General features: G+C 52.1%; 2 protein-coding genes across 2 annotated transcripts in view; both read left to right on the forward strand.

The window, feature by feature from the left end:
* The window catches only part of LOC135232894 (mucin-12-like), a 75,241-nt gene extending 74,512 nt beyond the window's left edge, over nt 1–729 (forward strand). Inside the window, exon 9 of the mRNA XM_064294812.1 lies at nt 141–729. Coding sequence (XP_064150882.1) covers nt 141–417 — 277 coding nt within the window. The 3' untranslated portion in view covers nt 418–729. The remainder of the gene's footprint in view (nt 1–140) is intronic.
* Nucleotides 651–22,668, forward strand: LOC135232895 (mucin-2-like). Its single transcript, XM_064294813.1, has 16 exons — nt 651–738; nt 1,205–1,290; nt 1,562–1,599; nt 1,967–2,028; nt 6,531–6,734; nt 8,658–8,780; nt 14,607–14,771; nt 15,162–15,281; nt 15,867–15,962; nt 16,812–16,907; nt 17,406–18,037; nt 18,632–18,925; nt 19,814–20,156; nt 20,595–20,690; nt 20,952–21,291; nt 22,548–22,668. The coding sequence occupies exons 1-16, from the start codon at nt 651–653 to the stop codon at nt 22,666–22,668; spliced, it is 2,904 nt and encodes a 967-aa protein (XP_064150883.1).
* The last annotated feature ends 784 nt before the right edge of the window (nt 22,669–23,452 follow it).

A 23,452-nucleotide genomic window follows, 5' to 3' on the forward strand; every position in this document is an offset into this window, starting at 1 on the left:
TTGTTGCCACCATCAAGGACCATGACAGCCCTTTAAGAAGCTCTGCCTACTGTTCCACAGTGTGGAGGGCCAAGAACCTCTGAACTTCCCTCCTCTGTCTCCTTGGCACCAGCTGGCAGGACTCATGACATTTCTATCAGCAGGCAGGAGTACAATCTGTCTCACGAGTGGCAAGGAGAAGAAGTCCCTGGACATTTCCAGAAGTGGCAAGGGGAAGAAGTCCTTGAAGGTTTCCAGAACACTGGCATTTGGGAAGGTACTTTGTATCAGGGGCGAGAGTGGGGGCAGAGCTGGATGATGGAGAAAGGGAGGGAAGGTGTCCTTGCCCTGACTGTGGGTGACACAGGCATCCTGGCCCCCCCACACACTGTTCCCTCAGTGTGTGACCCCTCCGACGTGCTGTGGCCGGGGGGGTGACATGGGAATCCTGCCAGCCCAACCCACACCTGCTGCTGCAGCTGGGTTCATGTGCCTCTCTGCTCAGCTGCCTCCGGTGGCTCCCAGGACTGGCAGGGAATCCTCCAAGTTCTGCCTCCTCCTGGTCCAGACCCTCTGCAAGCCAGCCTTCCAGTCTTTTCTCCTGCTCCTCCCCTTCAAGTGGGAAAAGAAGAGAAAGCCCAGGAGGCACTGTGAAGGGCAGACAGGAAGAGATGGTCAGGAGGCTCAGGGAGAGCCTGGAGCCAGGGGCCTGGAGGCGGAGGAGGAAGATGCACAGTCGTGGGGGCAGCACTGAGGCCAGTTAGGCCTGAGACAGGGCAAAGCTGGCTGCTGTGGTTACTGTTGCTATGAGAGAGATACAGGTGACTGAGCAGCCCTTCCTCCTGCCCCTGACCCCAGGCAGCCCCACCCTGGTCATACCAAGGCCCTTCCTCCTATCCCCTGACCCCAGGCAGCCCCGCCTCAGCTATACCAGGCCTGCTGGCAGCTGGCTTACATGGTCAGGACTTTTGACCTCAGTGCCTCTCTGATCCCTTCAGGCTGCTTCCTCTGTCCCTGGGCCACACTGGTCAGCTCCCCATGTTTGCTCAGAGCCATCAAGGTCCCATAAATGAGCCTTAAGGGTGGAAGCACAGACAGGAGGAACATCGTTTAAGGAGATACTGGACTGGCTCTTCAAACCTGTTCCTTTTACTGGAAAAACTTTCCTCCTGTGCCTCCCCAGCCTCCTCTAGGCCCCCTCTCACTGCAGTGCCTTTCCCTACAGATAAAAGTCTGAAGGACGAATTCAGCCTTGAATCTACCTACAGCTGCTTCCAGCCCTCCCCAGAGAATGTGGACCCCACCACAGAGGTGACTCAGGGCCTGCCCCCAGATGGGAGCTGTCCTTTCCGCATAACTCCCACCCTCCTCCCTTCCTGGGCGGAGGAGGGGGGGAGGGGGGGCCGGGTGCTGCCTGGGGAGGGCGGACACACTCAGCCACTTGGCTGGTTACTTCCTGCTTGGCTGGCCACTTCTCGTCCTTACCTCAGAGAGGGGATCCCTCAACGACGGAAGCAGCATTAGAACTGGCAGGACCCACTGTCTCAGAGTGCCCTTGACCTCACCTATGTCTCTCCCCCAGCTCCACATTCAGAGGCTGAAGGTGATGACAGTGGCTCAGTGAACAGGACAGTTCACCTAGACGTGGAAGATGAGACAGCAGCAAGCAAAGAGCCCCCCAGACCTTCCTCCCCCGACTTGAGTTGGTCAAGAGGAAACTGGAGTCAGGAGCCAAGGCTGGGATTGGAGCCCCCTCAGAGCTGGCCTCTGTGTCTGTCCCTGCCAGGCAACTGCTGGGGAGGTGGGTGGAGGCTGTGAGCCAGCCCCCTGCCCTGGCCCTGTCTACCAAGGAGCCACAAGGCTTTCAGTCACCTGGGAATCCTTGTTTGCTCCCAGGTGATACCGCACTCTGGGATTTTACGTTAAAATAAAGCAACCTTAAAGCATAGAGTCTGCTGTGAGTGTTTTCCTTCCCCTCCCCCTACAGGGACCTGGCTCAGCACCTGGGCTTCTGCGAGGTACCTTCCCAGAAGGAACACTCTTCCCAAGGTTGGGTGTCGAATCTGAGCTTGGGGCGCCTGGCCCCTTCCTGTGCCCATAGGCAGAGCCCCTGGCCTGCTGTGGGCTGGGGAGCCCAGCCCCACATCTGCCCAATCTCTGTGGCAGATGAGCCTCAGTCCAGGGCCCGGGTGGGGAGAGACCTCAGATTAAAAGGTAGTAGAGTTCCTAGAGGGGAAAGGATTGAGCACTTGGCTCTGCTGACCTTGAGATGGGGCCAAGACCACTCCAGATGGCCACAACGGCCCAGTGTTCACCTCTGGGTCCACAGATCCAAGAACTCCCAGCCATCCCAGGGCTGCTCCCCATGTTCTGGTGGGGTACTCATGGGGCAGTAAAGAGGGCTTGGGGAGAGGGATGAAGGGAAGTATCTCCTCTCCAGGGGTTGGGGTGGACCCCAGGGAGGTCTGCAGCTCTCTTCACTCAGGCCTGACCTCTTCCATCAGTCCACCTCCCTCCAGGGGTCTTCTCCTTGATCCCCCAGGCTGCCTCAGGAGCCTACCCCCTGCCCCTTGGCTGGGTGATAAATCTTCATCTTGCGTGCCTTTGGTCTGCTCTACTGGGAGGGGCTCCTCCTCCCTCTGCCCTTTGGCCTGGAATGGGCCCGCACCCCCAGTCATGAGAGCAAGCTCCCAGACTGACTCAGATTTGGACCAGCCCCCAGGTCCCCATTGTCTCAGGGGTCAAAGGGCTACTGGGGCCCATTTATTTCTGGGATTCCTTGGCTGAAGCTCATTTCGCCAGCTTCTGAGAGGGTAAAGGGCAGGCACACAACCCTCCAACTTCTGATGCCAAGGCTGGTGACAATGGCTCTCTGTCTGCTGCCCCTTGTCCTCCAGCTCCTGCCCCCTCATGCCTTTGTTGCCACGACTGGTGAGTGACCCCTTCCCCATCTACCTTGGGCCACTTCCAGGGAGGGCAGCTTTGGCACAGGTGATTCAGAGAAACAGCCAGGGCTTTGGGGCCAACTGACCAGCTCCTATCTTGGCTCCAACACTGTGCCTCACACCTTCTCCCTTTGTCTCTCCACTCCTCAACTTCCTCTCCAGAAAGTGAGAACCATGATGTCTACCTGTCAGGGTTGCTGCCGGGATTGAACGGCATCCCCTGGGCACCACCTAGTGTGGGTCTATCCCTGCCTGGTGGATGCTCCTGTCCAACCACTCTCACCTCCCACCCCTTCACCAACATCCTGCTCTCAAGCCGGGGGCTTCCTCACAGCACACAAGACCAATGGCTTAATAACACTTCGCTTACTCTCAGTCTTCTCCTGGCCGTTTCTGAGTCCCCTCCCACCTCATGGCCTGAGGTTGTCACAGGGCTGCCAGGCATCCCAGAGCCAGCAGCCGTGCCGTTGCTATAGCCAAGCAAACACAGGACAGGGTTTCCAGAGCCCCGGATTCTAATTCTGCTCCAACCAGCTGTGTGCCTTTGGGCAACTCAGCTCCTCTGGAACCTGTTTCTCCCTGAGTTAAAGCCAGGGAAGCTCCTTCCAACTCGCTGCTTGGAGTCCATGGCTGTGGGAGATCAGCTTAGGTCAGCAGGTGATGGCAGTGGGTCCCAGGTTGGACCCTCCAGGTACCCCGTCTGCCCCTCATCTGCTCCTGGACTCCGAGAAAGAGGGAGGGGAATCTGCCCCTTGAGATATCACCCCTGGGGCCACCTGGGTGGGGGAAGAAAGGGGAATAGGAGCCAGAGCCAGGAGCCTCTTGCCTTACACTGTAGATGTTATCCAAGCCTGCATGCCGTGGACTTTGTCCTACCCTGAGTTCACGGCACCAGGAAGAGAGGGGTCTTCTAGCTCCCTGGCCCCAGACCCTGACTGGCTCTTCTCCAAGTGGGGGTGGGAGGCAAGAATGGAGAAACTACACCTGAGCATAACCTTGGACTTGGGGCCTCCTTGCCTCAAACCCATCAGGGGTGGGAGGCCAACCAGAGGGAGGGTTGGGTAATGACAGAGAACGGATGGATATGGGAAGGGAGGCTGGCCCAGGGAGGCAGCTGTGGCTTAGACTTGCTCTAGAGTTCTGGCTCCATGACCTGAGCCCTGCCGTTACCTGGCACGGACTCGAGGTGATGTTGAATGTTTGCGTTATTAGTAATAAAAATAACATCCCCTTGCCAGGAACTTTCTATGCCTTCCAGAACCTTAGTAACATAGGTCAAATGGGACGTTTAGGCACTGTAATAGGGGAGGATCTTGCCGGGCCCTCTCACCCCTCCACCCTACTCCATCCTCTACTTTCTTTTTCCCTCTCCTTTCTCTATCCTTTTACCCCTTTCCCTCTCTCTCCCTTCTTATTCTTCTGACCTCTTCCTTTTCCCCCTCTTGCCTTCTCCTCACATTCTGATTGGTGTGGCTTATTTCATCTCTAGCCTCAGTCTCTCCCTCTGTAAAATGGAAGGTTTCTGACTCTCCACTCCTGCTCTAGGATTCTGTGGTTGCTTCCCCACCTCTGGGCCTGGCCTTGGCTGGTCTGTAGGGCCATGGCCAACCTTGAGGGGTATCTGACCCTCCCATGTTCTCTCTGTGGGGACCGGGAGCCCTACCTTTCCTTGGAGTTATGGGGCTGTAGATGCCAGAATGGGCATGGGCCTGGAGGAAGATCCTGGTGGCCTTGGCTCTAACCCTTCCTGGCAGACACACCCTCTCCTTGCTGCTGCCCCTTCTTCCAACAACTCCCGGTTATATTACACAGCAGCAACACAATGTCCTCTGGGTTCAGCCCTGCCCTGCTCTTGCAAGGGCGCTCTCACCCCCCCACCCAGCATGTTGTGACCAAGGCCTAGGCTTAGTCACCTGTCTGGAACATGTGTCCCTTTGCCCTTTTCACCCTTGTGCCACCGTGTCCTAGGCCCTTTGGCCCATTCTGTGTCTCCTCCACCATGCTCCTTTCACCCCTTCTGCCAAGCCTAAGAGACAACACTCTACTATGACAAAACAGCCAAACCCAGTAGATTTTGTGGGACTGAGACTTGCTGCATGGCGACATGACCCCTGCTTTCCAAGGACTGATCCCTGCCCCACTTCAACTGCCCACAAATCCCTGAGGCCTCTTCTAGCCCTCAGGCACCCTCTCCCCATCCTCAGGGGGTCAGAGGAACACGGACTATTGGGGGGCTATGCCAAGGGCTCTGGGTGCCCAGTGAGACTTTCAGCCTCCTCCTCCAGGGTAGAGGGTCCCTCTTCCACAGAAGGCAACAGGGGAGAAGCAGGCAGAAGTCAGGAAGAAACACAGTGCCTGCTGACTGGGCTGGGCTGTGCCCAGGCAGCTTCCCAGCCTTCTCCCCTGGATGCAAAGGGACAATGATGATGTCACACTTATTTGCACACACACCTGGTTGCCAGAGCCACGGATCACTGGCCCAAACCTCTGGCAGCCCTGCCCTGCCCTGGCCGGCTGCAGAAGACTGAAGAGCTGCCTCTGCACAGCCTTTGGGCAGGGCTGGGATCTCATGTGATAGTAATTAGCCTTAAAGCCAGAGCAGGGTCTAGGGTCCTTGCTGGGTTGGGCATTGACCTTTTTATTGTTGGTGCCACTATTGGCTTTCTGGAAAGACTACATTTCAGACTGCATCTACTAACGCAACCTGAACATTTACAGCTACATCAGGAACAACTTCTGAGATCACCATACTGGCTACCAGTAATGGTGACACCAGTACATCTCTGTCCACTTCTGTAGGAGGCACATCTGCAACAACTATTCCTGACACTACCACACCTCAGACCACCCCTACTGACACAAGCTTGCCTTTTACCACGATTGTTGACACCACCACTTCTGTGACAATTTATTCAGCAAGGGATACATCTGCACCAACTGTTCCTAACACCACCACACCTCAGACCACCCCTACTGAGGCAAGCTCAAGTGCTAAAATTATCCCTGACACGGCCACATCTATGTCAATTCCAAGAGAAGGAGACACGTCTGCAAATATTGATACTGACACAACACCAGTAACTAGTCTTACTACCACTCTTCATGGCACCAGTTTATCTGCATCAATGTCTATAGAAGGCACTTATGCAAAAACTGTTCGACAAAACACTATACCTCGGACCTCCCCTACACGCACAGGACAACTTTTAAAAACTATTAGTGACACCACATCATCTGAGTCACCTTCTACAGCAGGAGACACATCTGCAACAACTCTTACTGACACCACCACATCAGCAACCACCTCCTCTGACACCACCACACCCCCAACAACTACTGGTGATACCAGCACATCTGTGTCAACCTCTGCAGGAGGTACTGCCACAACAACTCTTCCTGACACCAACACACCTCAGACTACCTATAACGACTCACGCTCACCTTTTACAACTATTGGTGATACCTCCAACTCTGTGTCAACTCCTACAGCAGGGGGCTCATCTAAAACTGATGCTGACCCCAGTACATCAGCCTCCTCTCCTACTGAGACCGCCCCACCAGTTACCACTCTTGGTGGCACCACTACACCTGAGCCCACTTCTACAGAAGGCACTTCCGCCACAACTGTTCCACACAACACTACAGTGCAGACCACCCCTACTGACACACACTCACCTTTGACCACTACTGCTGACGCCACCACATCTGTATCAACTCCTACTTCTGCAGGTACATCTGCAACAACTGATGCTGACACCACAACACCAGCACCCGCTTCTACTGAGCCTGTCCCGCTTACTACCACTACTGGTGGCACCACTACTTCTGAATCAACTTCTACAGGAGGCACTTCCGCAACACGTCTTCCCAAATCCACCACACCTCAGGGCACCTCTACCAACACAGGCTCATCTTCTACAGCTATTGCTGACACCACCATATCTCTGTCAACTCCTACAGCCGGGGAGACTCCTACAACAACTGGTACTGACTCCACCACACCAACAACCATTCCGACCGAAAGCACCACACCTGCCACTACAATTGTTCACACCGGTACATCTGAATCAACTTCTGCAGGAGGCACTTCTGCAACTACTCTTCCTGAATCCACCACACCTCAGGCTACCTCTACTTATGCAAGCTCACCTTTTACCACCGTCGCTGACACCACATCATCTGAGTCACCTTCTACAGCAGGAGACACATCTGCAACAACTCTTACTGACACCACCACATCAGCAACCACCTCTTCTGGGACCACCACACCTGCTACAACTACTGGTGATACCAGCACATCTGTGTCAACTTCTGCAGGAGGTACTGCCACAACAACTCTTCCTGACACCACCGCACCTCGGACTACCTCTACCGACTCACGCTCACCTTTTACAACTATTGCTGATACCTCCAACTCTGTGTCAACTACTACAGCAGGAGACTCATCTAACACTGTTACTGACTCCAGTACATCAGCCTCCTCTCCTACTGAGACCGCCCCACCAGTTACCACTCTTGGTGGCACCACTACACCTGAGCCCACTTCTACAGAAGGCACTTCCGCCACAACTGTTCCACACAACACTACAGTGCAGACCACCCCTACTGACACACACTCACCTTTGACCACTACTGCTGACGCCACCACATCTGTATCAACTCCTACTTCTGCAGGTACATCTGCAACAACTGATGCTGACACCACAACACCAGCAACCGCTTCTACTGAGCCTGTCCCGCTTACTACCACTACTGGTGGCACCACTACTTCTGAATCAACTTCTGCAGGAGGCACTTCCGCAACACGTCTTCCCAAATCCACCACACCTCAGGGCACCTCTACCAACACAGGCTCATCTTCTACAGCTATTGCTGACACCACCATATCTCTGTCAACTCCTACAGCCGGGGAGACTCCTACAACAACTGGTACTGACTCCACCACACCAACAACCATTCCGGCCGAAAGCACCACACCTGCCACTACAATTGTTCACTCCGGTACATCTGAATCAACTTCTGCAGGAGGCACTTCCGCAACACGTCTTCCCAAATCCACCACACCTCAGGGCACCTCTACCAACACAGGCTCATCTTCTACAGCTATTGCTGACACCACCATATCTCTGTCAACTCCTACAGCCGGGGAGACTTCTAGAACAACTGGTACTGGCTCCACCGCACCAACAAGCATTCCGACCGAAAGCACCACACCTGCCACTACAATTGTTCACACCGGTACATCTGAATCAACTTCTGCAGGAGGCACTTCTGCAACTACTCTTCCTGAATCCACCACACCTCAGACTACCTCTACTTATGCAAGCTCACCTTTTACCACCGTCGCTGACACCACATCATCTGAGTCACCTTCTACAGCAGGAGACACATCTGCAACAACTCTTACTGACACCACCACATCAGCAACCACCTCTTCTGGGACCACCACACCTGCTACAACTACTGGTGATACCAGCACATCTGTGTCAACTTCTGCAGGAGGTACTGCCACAACAACTCTTCCTGACACCACCGCACCTCGGACTACCTCTACCGACTCACGCTCACCTTTTACAACTATTGCTGATACCTCCAACTCTGTGTCAACTACTACAGCAGGAGACTCATCTAACACTGTTACTGACTCCAGTTCATCAGCCTCCGCTCCTACTGAGACCGCCCCACCAGTTACCACTCTTGGTGGCACCACTACACCTGAGCCCACTTCTACAGAAGGCACTTCCGCCACAACTGTTCCACACAACACTACAGTGCAGACCACCCCTACTGACACACACTCACCTTTGACCACTACTGCTGACGCCACCACATCTGTATCAACTCCTACTTCTGCAGGTACATCTGCAACAACTGATGCTGACACCACAACACCAGCAACCGCTTCTACTGAGCCTGTCCCGCTTACTACCACTACTGGTGGCACCACTACTTCTGAATCAACTTCTACAGGAGGCACTTCCGCAACACGTCTTCCCAAATCCACCACACCTCAGGGCACCTCTACCAACACAGGCTCATCTTCTACAGCTATTGCTGACACCACCATATCTCTGTCAACTCCTACAGCCGGGGAGACTCCTACAACAACTGGTACTGACTCCACCACACCAACAACCATTCCGACCGAAAGCACCACACCTGCCACTACAATTGTTCACACCGGTACATCTGAATCAACTTCTGCAGGAGGCACTTCTGCAACTACTCTTCCTGAATCCACCACACCTCAGGGCACCTCTACTTATGCAAGCTCACCTTTTACCACCGTCGCTGACACCACATCATCTGAGTCACCTTCTACAGCAGAAGACACATCTGCAACAACTCTTACTGACACCACCACATCAGCAACCACCTCTTCTGGGACCACCACACCTGCTACAACTACTGGTGATACCAGCACATCTGTGTCAACTTCTGCAGGAGGTACTGCCACAACAACTCTTCCTGACACCACCACACCTCGGACTACCTCTACCGACTCACGCTCACCTTTTACAACTATTGCTGATACCTCCAACTCTGTGTCAACTAGTACAGCAGGAGACTCATCTAACACTGTTACTGACTCCAGGACATCAGCCTCCACTCCTACTGAGACCGCCCCACCAGTTACCACTCTTGGTGGCACCACTACACCTGAGCCCACTTCTACAGAAGGCACTTCCGCCACAACTGTTCCACACAACACTACAGTGCAGACCACCCCTACTGACACACACTCACCTTTGACCACTACTGCTGACGCCACCACATCTGTATCAACTCCTACTTCTGCAGGTACATCTGCAACAACTGATGCTGACACCACAACACCAGCACCCGCTTCTACTGAGCCTGTCCCGCTTACTACCACTACTGGTGGCACCACTACTTCTGAATCAACTTCTACAGGAGGCACTTCCGCAACACGTCTTCCCAAATCCACCACACCTCAGGGCACCTCTACCAACACAGGCTCATCTTCTACAGCTATTGCTGACACCACCATATCTCTGTCAACTCCTACAGCAGGGGAGACTCCTACAACAACTGGTACTGACTCCACCACACCAACAACCATTCCGACCGAAAGCACCACACCTGCCACTACAATTGTTCACACCGGTACATCTGAAGCAACTTCTGCAGGAGGCACTTCTGCAACACGTCTTCCCAAATCCACCACACCTCAGGGCACCTCTACCAACACAGGCTCATCTTCTACAGCTATTGCTGACACCACCATATCTCTGTCAACTCCTACAGCCGGGGAGACTCCTACAACAACTGGTACTGACTCCACCACACCAACAACCATTCCGGCCGATAGCACCACACCTGCCACTACAATTGTTCACACCGGTACATCTGAATCAACTTCTGCAGGAGGCACTTCCGCAACACGTCTTCCCAAATCCACCACACCTCAGGGCACCTCTACCAACACAGGCTCATCTTCTACAGCTATTGCTGACACCACCATATCTCTGTCAACTCCTACAGCCGGGGAGACTCCTACAACAACTGGTACTGACTCCACCACACCAACAACCATTCCGACCGAAAGCACCACACCTGCCACTACAATTGTTCACACCGGTACATCTGAATCAACTTCTGCAGGAGGCACTTCTGCAACTACTCTTCCTGAATCCACCGCACCTCAGGCTACCTCTACTTATGCAAGCTCACCTTTTACCACCGTCGCTGACACCACATCATCTGAGTCACCTTCTACAGCAGGAGACACATCTGCAACAACTCTTACTGACACCACCACATCAGCAACCACATCTTCTGGGACCACCACACCTGCTACAACTACTGGTGATACCAGCACATCTGTGTCAACTTCTGCAGGAGGTACTGCCACAACAACTCTTCCTGACACCACCACACCTCGGACTACCTCTACCGACTCACGCTCACCTTTTACAACTATTGCTGATACCTCCAACTCTGTGTCAACTACTACAGCAGGAGACTCATCTAACACTGTTACTGACTCCAGTACATCAGCCTCCTCTCCTACTGAGACCGCCCCACCAGTTACCACTCTTGGTGGCACCACTACACCTGAGCCCACTTCTACAGAAGGCACTTCCACCACAACTGTTCCACACAACACTACAGTGCAGACCACCCCTACTGACACACACTCACCTTTGACCACTACTGCTGACGCCACCACATCTGTATCAACTCCTACTTCTGCAGGTACATCTGCAACAACTGATGCTGACACCACAACACCAGCAACCGCTTCTACTGAGCCTGTCCCGCTTACTACCACTACTGGTGGCACCACTACTTCTGAATCAACTTCTACAGGAGGCACTTCCGCAACACGTCTTCCCAAATCCACCACACCTCAGGGCACCTCTACCAACACAGGCTCATCTTCTACAGCTATTGCTGACACCACCATATCTCTGTCAACTCCTACAGCCGGGGAGACTCCTACAACAACTGGTACTGACTCCACCACACCAACAACCATTCCGGCCGAAAGCACCACACCTGCCACTACAATTGTTCACACCGGTACATCTGAATCAACTTCTGCAGGAGGCACTTCCGCAACACGTCTTCCCAAATCCACCACACCTCAGGGCACCTCTACCAACACAGGCTCATCTTCTACAGCTATTGCTGACACCACCATATCTCTGTCAACTCCTACAGCCGGGGAGACTTCTAGAACAACTGGTACTGACTCCACCGCACCAACAAGCATTCCGACCGAAAGCACCACACCTGCCACTACAATTGTTCACACCGGTACATCTGAATCAACTTCTGCAGGAGGCACTTCTGCAACTACTCTTCCTGAATCCACCACACCTCAGACTACCTCTACTTATGCAAGCTCACCTTTTACCACCGTCGCTGACACCACATCATCTGAGTCACCTTCTACAGCAGGAGACACATCTGCAACAACTCTTACTGACACCACCACATCAGCAACCACCTCTTCTGGGACCACCACACCTGCTACAACTACTGGTGATACCAGCACATCTGTGTCAACTTCTGCAGGAGGTACTGCCACAACAACTCTTCCTGACACCACCGCACCTCGGACTACCTCTACCGACTCACGCTCACCTTTTACAACTATTGCTGATACCTCCAACTCTGTGTCAACTACTACAGCAGGAGACTCATCTAACACTGTTACTGACTCCAGTTCATCAGCCTCCTCTCCTACTGAGACCGCCCCACCAGTTACCACTCTTGGTGGCACCACTACACCTGAGCCCACTTCTACAGAAGGCACTTCCGCCACAACTGTTCCACACAACACTACAGTGCAGACCACCCCTACTGACACACACTCACCTTTGACCACTACTGCTGACGCCACCACATCTGTATCAACTCCTACTTCTGCAGGTACATCTGCAACAACTGATGCTGACACCACAACACCAGCAACCGCTTCTACTGAGCCTGTCCCGCTTACTACCACTACTGGTGGCACCACTACTTCTGAATCAACTTCTACAGGAGGCACTTCCGCAACACGTCTTCCCAAATCCACCACACCTCAGGGCACCTCTACCAACACAGGCTCATCTTCTACAGCTATTGCTGACACCACCATATCTCTGTCAATTCCTACAGCCGGGGAGACTCCTACAACAACTGGTACTGACTCCACCACACCAACAACCATTCCGACCGAAAGCACCACACCTGCCACTACAATTGTTCACACCGGTACATCTGAATCAACTTCTGCAGGAGGCACTTCCGCAACACGTCTTCCCAAATCCACCACACCTCAGGGCACCTCTACCAACACAGGCTCATCTTCTACAGCTATTGCTGACACCACCATATCTCTGTCAACTCCTACAGCAGGGGAGACGCCTACAACAACTGGTACTGACTCCACCACACCAACAACCATTCCGACCGAAAGCACCACACCTGCCACTACAATTGTTCACACCGGTACATCTGAATCAACTTCTGCAGGAGGCACTTCTGCAACTACTCTTCCTGAATCCACCACACCTCAGACTACCTCTACTTATGCAAGCTCACCTTTTACCACCGTCGCTGACACCACATCATCTGAGTCACCTTCTACAGCAGGAGACACATCTGCAACAACTCTTACTGACACCACCACATCAGCAACCACCTCTTCTGGGACCACCACACCTGCTACAACTACTGGTGATACCAGCACATCTGTGTCAACTTCTGCAGGAGGTACTGCCACAACAACTCTTCCTGACACCACCGCACCTCGGACTACCTCTACCGACTCACGCTCACCTTTTACAACTATTGCTGATACCTCCAACTCTGTGTCAACTACTACAGCAGGAGACTCATCTAACACTGTTACTGACTCCAGTTCATCAGCCTCCTCTCCTACTGAGACCGCCCCACCAGTTACCACTCTTGGTGGCACCACTACACCTGAGCCCACTTCTACAGAAGGCACTTCCGCCACAACTGTTCCACACAACACTACAGTGCAGACCACCCCTACTGACACACACTCACCTTTGACCACTACTGCTGACGCCACCACATCTGTATCAACTCCTACTTCTGCAGGTACATCTGCAACAACTGATGCTGACACCACAACACCAGCAACCGCTTCTACTGAGCCTGTCCCGCTTACTACCACTACTGGTGGCACCACTACTTCTGAATCAACTTCTACAGGAGGCACTTCCGCAACACGTCTTCCCAAATCCACCACACCTCAGGGCACCTCTACCAACACAGGCTCATCTTCTACAGCTATTGCTGACACCACCATATCTCTGTCAATTCCTACAGCCGGGGAGACTCCTACAACAACTGGTACTGACTCCACCACACCAACAACCATTCCGACCGAAAGCACCACACCTGCCACTACAATTGTTCACACCGGTACATCTGAATCAACTTCTGCAGGAGGCACTTCCGCAACACGTCTTCCCAAATCCACCACACCTCAGGGCACCTCTACCAACACAGGCTCATCTTCTACAGCTATTGCTGACACCACCATATCTCTGTCAACTCCTACAGCAGGGGAGACGCCTACAACAACTGGTACTGACTCCACCACACCAACAACCATTCCGACCGAAAGCACCACACCTGCCACTACAATTGTTCACACCGGTACATCTGAATCAACTTCTGCAGGAGGCACTTCTGCAACTACTCTTCCTGAATCCACCACACCTCAGACTACCTCTACTTATGCAAGCTCACCTTTTACCACCGTCGCTGACACCACATCATCTGAGTCACCTTCTACAGCAGGAGACACATCTGCAACAACTCTTACTGACACCACCACATCAGCAACCACCTCTTCTGGGACCACCACACCTGCTACAACTACTGGTGATACCAGCACATCTGTGTCAACTTCTGCAGGAGGTACTGCCACAACAACTCTTCCTGACACCACCACACCTCGGACTACCTCTACCGACTCACGCTCACCTTTTACAACTATTGCTGATACCTCCAACTCTGTGTCAACTACTACAGCAGGAGACTCATCTAAAACTCTTACTGACTCCAGTACATCAGCCTCCTCTCCTACTGAGACCGCCCCACAAGTTACCACTCTTGGTGGCACCACTACACCTGAGCCCACTTCTACAGAAGGCACTTCCGCCACAACTGTGCCACACAACACTACAGTGCAGACCACCCCTACTGACACACACTCACCTTTGACCACTACTGCTGACGCCACCACATCTGTATCAACTCCTACTTCTGCAGGTACATCTGCAACAACTGATGCTGACACCACAACACCAGCACCCGCTTCTACTGAGCCTGTCCCGCTTACTACCACTACTGGTGGCACCACTACTTCTGAATCAACTTCTACAGGAGGCACTTCCGCAACACGTCTTCCCAAATCCACCACACCTCAGGGCACCTCTACCAACACAGGCTCATCTTCTACAGCTATTGCTGACACCACCATATCTCTGTCAACTCCTACAGCCGGGGAGACTCCTACAACAACTGGTACTGACTCCACCACACCAACAACCATTCCGACCGAAAGCACCACACCTGCCACTACAATTGTTCACACCGGTACATCTGAATCAACTTCTGCAGGAGGCACTTCTGCAACTACTCTTCCTGAATCCACCACACCTCAGGCTACCTCTACTTATGCAAGCTCACCTTTTACCACCGTCGCTGACACCACATCATCTGAGTCACCTTCTACAGCAGAAGACACATCTGCAACAACTCTTACTGACACCACCACATCAGCAACCACCTCTTCTGGGACCACCACACCTGCTACAACTACTGGTGATACCAGCACATCTGTGTCAACTTCTGCAGGAGGTACTGCCACAACAACTCTTCCTGACACCACCACACCTCGGACTACCTCTACCGACTCACGCTCACCTTTTACAACTCTTGCTGATACCTCCAACTCTGTGTCAACTAGTACAGCAGGAGACTCATCTAACACTGCTACTGACTCCAGGACATCAGCCTCCACTCCTACTGAGACCGCCCCACCAGTTACCACTCTTGGTGGCACCACTACACCTGAGCCCACTTCTACAGAAGGCACTTCCGCCACAACTGTTCCACACAACACTACAGTGCAGACCACCCCTACTGACACACACTCACCTTTGACCACTACTGCTGACGCCACCACATCTGTATCAACTCCTACTTCTGCAGGTACATCTGCAACAACTGATGCTGACACCACAACACCAGCACCCGCTTCTACTGAGCCTGTCCCGCTTACTACCACTACTGGTGGCACCACTCCTTCTGAATCAACTTCTACAGGAGGCACTTCCGCAACACGTCTTCCCAAATCCACCACACCTCAGGGCACCTCTACCAACACAGGCTCATCTTCTACAGCTATTGCTGACACCACCATATCTCTGTCAACTCCTACAGCCGGGGAGACTCCTACAACAACTGGTACTGACTCCACCACACCAACAACCATTCCGACCGAAAGCACCACACCTGCCACTACAATTGTTCACACCGGTACATCTGAATCAACTTCTGCAGGAGGCACTTCTGCAACTACTCTTCCTGAATCCACCACACCTCAGACTACCTCTACTTATGCAAGCTCACCTTTTACCACCGTCGCTGACACCACAACATCTGAGTCACCTTCTACAGCAGGAGACACATCTGCAACAACTCTTACTGACACCACCACATCAGCAACCACATCTTCTGGGACCACCACACCTGCTACAACTACTGGTGATACCAGCACATCTGTGTCAACTTCTGCAGGAGGTACTGCCACAACAACTCTTCCTGACACCACCACACCTCGGACTACCTCTACCGACTCACGCTCACCTTTTACAACTATTGCTGATACCTCCAACTCTGTGTCAACTAGTACAGCAGGAGACTCATCTAAAACTGTTACTGACTCCAGGACATCAGCCTCCTCTCCTACTGAGACCGCCCCACCAGTTACCACTCTTGGTGGCACCACTACACCTGAGCCCACTTCTACAGAAGGCACTTCCGCCACAACTGTGCCACACAACACTACAGTGCAGACCACCCCTACTGACACACACTCACCTTTGACCACTACTGCTGACGCCACCACATCTGTATCAACTCCTACTTCTGCAGGTACATCTGCAACAACTGATGCTGACACCACAACACCAGCAACCGCTTCTACTGAGCCTGTCCCGCTTACTACCACTACTGGTGGCACCACTACTTCTGAATCAACTTCTACAGGAGGCACTTCCGCAACACGTCTTCCCAAATCCACCACACCTCAGGGCACCTCTACCAACACAGGCTCATCTTCTACAGCTATTGCTGACACCACCATATCTCTGTCAACTCCTACAGCAGGGGAGACTCCTACAACAACTGGTACTGACTCCACCACACCAACAACCATTCCGACCGAAAGCACCACACCTGCCACTACAATTGTTCACACCGGTACATCTGAAGCAACTTCTGCAGGAGGCACTTCTGCAACACGTCTTCCCAAATCCACCACACCTCAGGGCACCTCTACCAACACAGGCTCATCTTCTACAGCTATTGCTGACACCACCATATCTCTGTCAACTCCTACAGCCGGGGAGACTCCTACAACAACTGGTACTGACTCCACCACACCAACAACCATTCCGGCCGATAGCACCACACCTGCCACTACAATTGTTCACACCGGTACATCTGAATCAACTTCTGCAGGAGGCACTTCCGCAACACGTCTTCCCAAATCCACCACACCTCAGGGCACCTCTACCAACACAGGCTCATCTTCTACAGCTATTGCTGACACCACCATATCTCTGTCAACTCCTACAGCCGGGGAGACTCCTACAACAACTGGTACTGACTCCACCACACCAACAACCATTCCGACCGAAAGCACCACACCTGCCACTACAATTGTTCACACCGGTACATCTGAATCAACTTCTGCAGGAGGCACTTCTGCAACTACTCTTCCTGAATCCACCACACCTCAGGCTACCTCTACTTATGCAAGCTCACCTTTTACCACCGTCGCTGACACCACATCATCTGAGTCACCTTCTACAGCAGGAGACACATCTGCAACAACTCTTACTGACACCACCACATCAGCAACCACCTCTTCTGGGACCACCACACCTGCTACAACTACTGGTGATACCAGCACATCTGTGTCAACTTCTGCAGGAGGTACTGCCACAACAACTCTTCCTGACACCACCACACCTCGGACTACCTCTACCGACTCACGCTCACCTTTTACAACTATTGCTGATACCTCCAACTCTGTGTCAACTACTACAGCAGGAGACTCATCTAACACTGTTACTGACTCCAGTTCATCAGCCTCCTCTCCTACTGAGACCGCCCCACCAGTTACCACTCTTGGTGGCACCACTACACCTGAGCCCACTTCTACAGAAGGCACTTCCACCACAACTGTTCCACACAACACTACAGTGCAGACCACCCCTACTGACACACACTCACCTTTGACCACTACTGCTGACGCCACCACATCTGTATCAACTCCTACTTCTGCAGGTACATCTGCAACAACTGATGCTGACACCACAACACCAGCAACCGCTTCTACTGAGCCTGTCCCGCTTACTACCACTACTGGTGGCACCACTACTTCTGAATCAACTTCTGCAGGAGGCACTTCCGCAACACGTCTTCCCAAATCCACCACACCTCAGGGCACCTCTACCAACACAGGCTCATCTTCTACAGCTATTGCTGACACCACCATATCTCTGTCAACTCCTACAGCCGGGGAGACTCCTACAACAACTGGTACTGACTCCACCACACCAACAACCATTCCGGCCGAAAGCACCACACCTGCCACTACAATTGTTCACACCGGTACATCTGAATCAACTTCTGCAGGAGGCACTTCCGCAACACGTCTTCCCAAATCCACCACACCTCAGGGCACCTCTACCAACACAGGCTCATCTTCTACAGCTATTGCTGACACCACCATATCTCTGTCAACTCCTACAGCCGGGGAGACTTCTAGAACAACTGGTACTGACTCCACCGCACCAACAAGCATTCCGACCGAAAGCACCACACCTGCCACTACAATTGTTCACACCGGTACATCTGAATCAACTTCTGCAGGAGGCACTTCTGCAACTACTCTTCCTGAATCCACCACACCTCAGACTACCTCTACTTATGCAAGCTCACCTTTTACCACCGTCGCTGACACCACATCATCTGAGTCACCTTCTACAGCAGGAGACACATCTGCAACAACTCTTACTGACACCACCACATCAGCAACCACCTCTTCTGGGACCACCACACCTGCTACAACTACTGGTGATACCAGCACATCTGTGTCAACTTCTGCAGGAGGTACTGCCACAACAACTCTTCCTGACACCACCACACCTCGGACTACCTCTACCGACTCACGCTCACCTTTTACAACTATTGCTGATACCTCCAACTCTGTGTCAACTACTACAGCAGGAGACTCATCTAACACTGTTACTGACTCCAGTTCATCAGCCTCCGCTCCTACTGAGACCGCCCCACCAGTTACCACTCTTGGTGGCACCACTACACCTGAGCCCACTTCTACAGAAGGCACTTCCGCCACAACTGTTCCACACAACACTACAGTGCAGACCACCCCTACTGACACACACTCACCTTTGACCACTACTGCTGACGCCACCACATCTGTATCAACTCCTACTTCTGCAGGTACATCTGCAACAACTGATGCTGACACCACAACACCAGCAACCGCTTCTACTGAGCCTGTCCCGCTTACTACCACTACTGGTGGCACCACTACTTCTGAATCAACTTCTACAGGAGGCACTTCCGCAACACGTCTTCCCAAATCCACCACACCTCAGGGCACCTCTACCAACACAGGCTCATCTTCTACAGCTATTGCTGACACCACCATATCTCTGTCAATTCCTACAGCCGGGGAGACTCCTACAACAACTGGTACTGACTCCACCACACCAACAACCATTCCGACCGAAAGCACCACACCTGCCACTACAATTGTTCACACCGGTACATCTGAATCAACTTCTGCAGGAGGCACTTCCGCAACACGTCTTCCCAAATCCACCACACCTCAGGGCACCTCTACCAACACAGGCTCATCTTCTACAGCTATTGCTGACACCACCATATCTCTGTCAACTCCTACAGCCGGGGAGACTCCTACAACAACTGGTACTGACTCCACCACACCAACAACCATTCCGACCGAAAGCACCACACCTGCCACTATAATTGTTCACACCGGTACATCTGAATCAACTTCTGCAGGAGGCACTTCTGCAACTACTCTTCCTGAATCCACCACACCTCAGACTACCTCTACTTATGCAAGCTCACCTTTTACCACCGTCGCTGACACCACATCATCTGAGTCACCTTCTACAGCAGGAGACACATCTGCAACAACTCTTACTGACACCACCACATCAGCAAACACCTCTTCTGGGACCACCACACCTGCTACAACTACTGGTGATACCAGCACATCTGTGTCAACTTCTGCAGGAGGTACTGCCACAACAACTCTTCCTGACACCACCACACCTCGGACTACCTCTACCGACTCGCGCTCACCTTTTACAACTATTGCTGATACCTCCAACTCTGTGTCAACTACTACAGCAGGAGACTCATCTAACACTGTTACTGACTCCAGTACATCAGCCTCCTCTCCTACTGAGACCGCCCCACCAGTTACCACTCTTGGTGGCACCACTACACCTGAGCCCACTTCTACAGAAGGCACTTCCGCCACAACTGTTCCACACAACACTACAGTGCAGACCACCCCTACTGACACACACTCACCTTTGACCACTACTGCTGACGCCACCACATCTGTATCAACTCCTACTTCTGCAGGTACATCTGCAACAACTGATGCTGACACCACAACACCAGCACCCGCTTCTACTGAGCCTGTCCCGCTTACTACCACTACTGGTGGCACCACTACTTCTGAATCAACTTCTGCAGGAGGCACTTCCGCAACACGTCTTCCCAAATCCACCACACCTCAGGGCACCTCTACCAACACAGGCTCATCTTCTACAGCTATTGCTGACACCACCATATCTCTGTCAACTCCTACAGCCGGGGAGACTCCTACAACAACTGGTACTGACTCCACCACACCAACAACCATTCCGGCCGAAAGCACCACACCTGCCACTACAATTGTTCACACCGGTACATCTGAATCAACTTCTGCAGGAGGCACTTCCGCAACACGTCTTCCCAAATCCACCACACCTCAGGGCACCTCTACCAACACAGGCTCATCTTCTACAGCTATTGCTGACACCACCATATCTCTGTCAACTCCTACAGCCGGGGAGACTTCTAGAACAACTGGTACTGACTCCACCGCACCAACAAGCATTCCGACCGAAAGCACCACACCTGCCACTACAATTGTTCACACCGGTACATCTGAATCAACTTCTGCAGGAGGCACTTCTGCAACTACTCTTCCTGAATCCACCACACCTCAGACTACCTCTACTTATGCAAGCTCACCTTTTACCACCGTCGCTGACACCACATCATCTGAGTCACCTTCTACAGCAGGAGACACATCTGCAACAACTCTTACTGACACCACCACATCAGCAACCACCTCTTCTGGGACCACCACACCTGCTACAACTACTGGTGATACCAGCACATCTGTGTCAACTTCTGCAGGAGGTACTGCCACAACAACTCTTCCTGACACCACCACACCTCGGACTACCTCTACCGACTCACGCTCACCTTTTACAACTATTGCTGATACCTCCAACTCTGTGTCAACTACTACAGCAGGAGACTCATCTAACACTGTTACTGACTCCAGTTCATCAGCCTCCGCTCCTACTGAGACCGCCCCACCAGTTACCACTCTTGGTGGCACCACTACACCTGAGCCCACTTCTACAGAAGGCACTTCCGCCACAACTGTTCCACACAACACTACAGTGCAGACCACCCCTACTGACACACACTCACCTTTGACCACTACTGCTGACGCCACCACATCTGTATCAACTCCTACTTCTGCAGGTACATCTGCAACAACTGATGCTGACACCACAACACCAGCACCCGCTTCTACTGAGCCTGTCCCGCTTACTACCACTACTGGTGGCACCACTACTTCTGAATCAACTTCTACAGGAGGCACTTCCGCAACACGTCTTCCCAAATCCACCACACCTCAGGGCACCTCTACCAACACAGGCTCATCTTCTACAGCTATTGCTGACACCACCATATCTCTGTCAACTCCTACAGCCGGGGAGACTCCTACAACAACTGGTACTGAGTCCACCACACGAACAACCATTCCGACCGAAAGCACCACACCTGCCACTACAATTGTTCACACCGGTACATCTGAATCAACTTCTACAGGAGGCACTTCCGCAACACTTCCTCCCAAATCCACCACACCTCAGGCCATCTCTGCGTACACAGGCTCACCTTTTACTACTATTGGTGACAGCACCACATCTGTGTCAGCTTATACAGCAGGAGACACATCTGGAACAACTGATACTGACACCACCACCTCAGCAACCACTCCTACTGAGACCACTCCATCTGCTACTATTGGTGGCACTAGTATATCAGAATCAACTTCTCCAGGAGGTACTTCTTTATCAACTGTTCCTGAGATCACTACACCTCATATCACCTCTACAAACTTGTCTTTTACAACTTTTAGTGATACCACCATATCTTTGCCAACTCCTACAGGTGGACACACTCCTGATATAACTATTTCTGCAACGACTACACCTACAACCATCATTACTGCAACTAGCACCCCTTCCACAGCTGTCAGTGACACCACATCTCCTCCAACCCCCCATGAAACCAGTACACCTTCCAAACCTACTGCTGCTGCCACTACTTCTGTGGCCACCCTGTCAGAATCCAGCACATTTTCAACAACTGATTCTCATACCACCTCACCTGCGTCTTCTCCTGTTCACTCCAGCCCACCTGCAACAAGTGCTGTCACCTCTGTGTCAGTGACCCCTGAGCTTTTCACCACCACAGCTCCAACAAGCACGATAAAACCTGGCACACCAAGTACTATTTCCACCACATTATCCATCACTACTTCCCTCACTACCTCTTCCACAACTACACCGAAGACCAACCCCACCACAACCTCTAGTTCTCCAACAAGCATACCAGGTAAGAAATTTTTCCAATTCTCTCTCTGCCGTTTTTTTTTTTTTTTTTTGGAAACTTACATTTCCTTTTAAGTCTGTGTCCTACTTTGTGGTTTTCTTTTTAAACCTTTAGTCATCATAAGCTCCTTTTGCTTGTATATGTTTTCCATTAGATATAACATCTTCATGTTCTATAACTCTTTATACTTACTTCTCTGCCCCTTTCCTTGTTGTTCCTTACACTAGTTCCACTTTTTCATGTGGAATAGTTTACCTCTCTTTGCCTTGTTATCTTCAATTCCAGTAAACTTTGAACACATCCTATTTCCCTTCTATATCCTGCAAGTCTCTGCCCATTTTTTTGTTTATTTTGTTTTGTTTGTATGACACAACTTTGTTATCTTAGTACCTTTCTTTTGCATTTTCACGACTTTTTTTATTGCTTTTCTCGCTAATTTTGCTGGTGATTAAATGTAAAGATCTTTAATAAGAGGATGTTGACAATGGTGTTCATGTGCCCTGGTGGCAACTATCTCTCTATCACCATTCATTTTTATTTTGTTTCTTCTTATTCCCTGAGCCTCACTACAGAAGTAAAAGAAGGTTTTCTTCTCTTTTATCAGCTCTGAACACTACCCGCATGCCTCATAGTGTTTCTCTGTTCCTATGGCTCCCTCTTTTTTCTTGGACTCTAGAGCTTTCACTCAGCTCTCTCACTGTGGTTAGAATGATAGCCAGAAACCTGTCCCCTGACCCACCCACCTCTACTGTTATACTGCTATACCT

Source organism: Loxodonta africana, chromosome 12 (genome assembly GCF_030014295.1).
Source record: "Loxodonta africana isolate mLoxAfr1 chromosome 12, mLoxAfr1.hap2, whole genome shotgun sequence".
NCBI classification, from domain to species: Eukaryota; Metazoa; Chordata; class Mammalia; order Proboscidea; family Elephantidae; genus Loxodonta; species Loxodonta africana.

Excerpts from the sequence above, each read along its gene's own strand:
- LOC135232895 (XM_064294813.1), top strand. The coding sequence starts at position 651 with ATGGTCAGGAGGCTCAGGGAGAGCCTGGAGCCAGGGGCCTGGAGGCGG. Across the intron at positions 1,600-1,966 it reads AAGGTGATGACAGTGGCTCA|GGACCTGGCTCAGCACCTGG; the intron begins GTGAACAGGACA and ends CTCCCCCTACAG. Across the intron at positions 20,691-20,951 it reads CACTACAATTGTTCACACCG|GAGGCACTTCTGCAACTACT; the intron begins GTACATCTGAAT and ends CAACTTCTGCAG.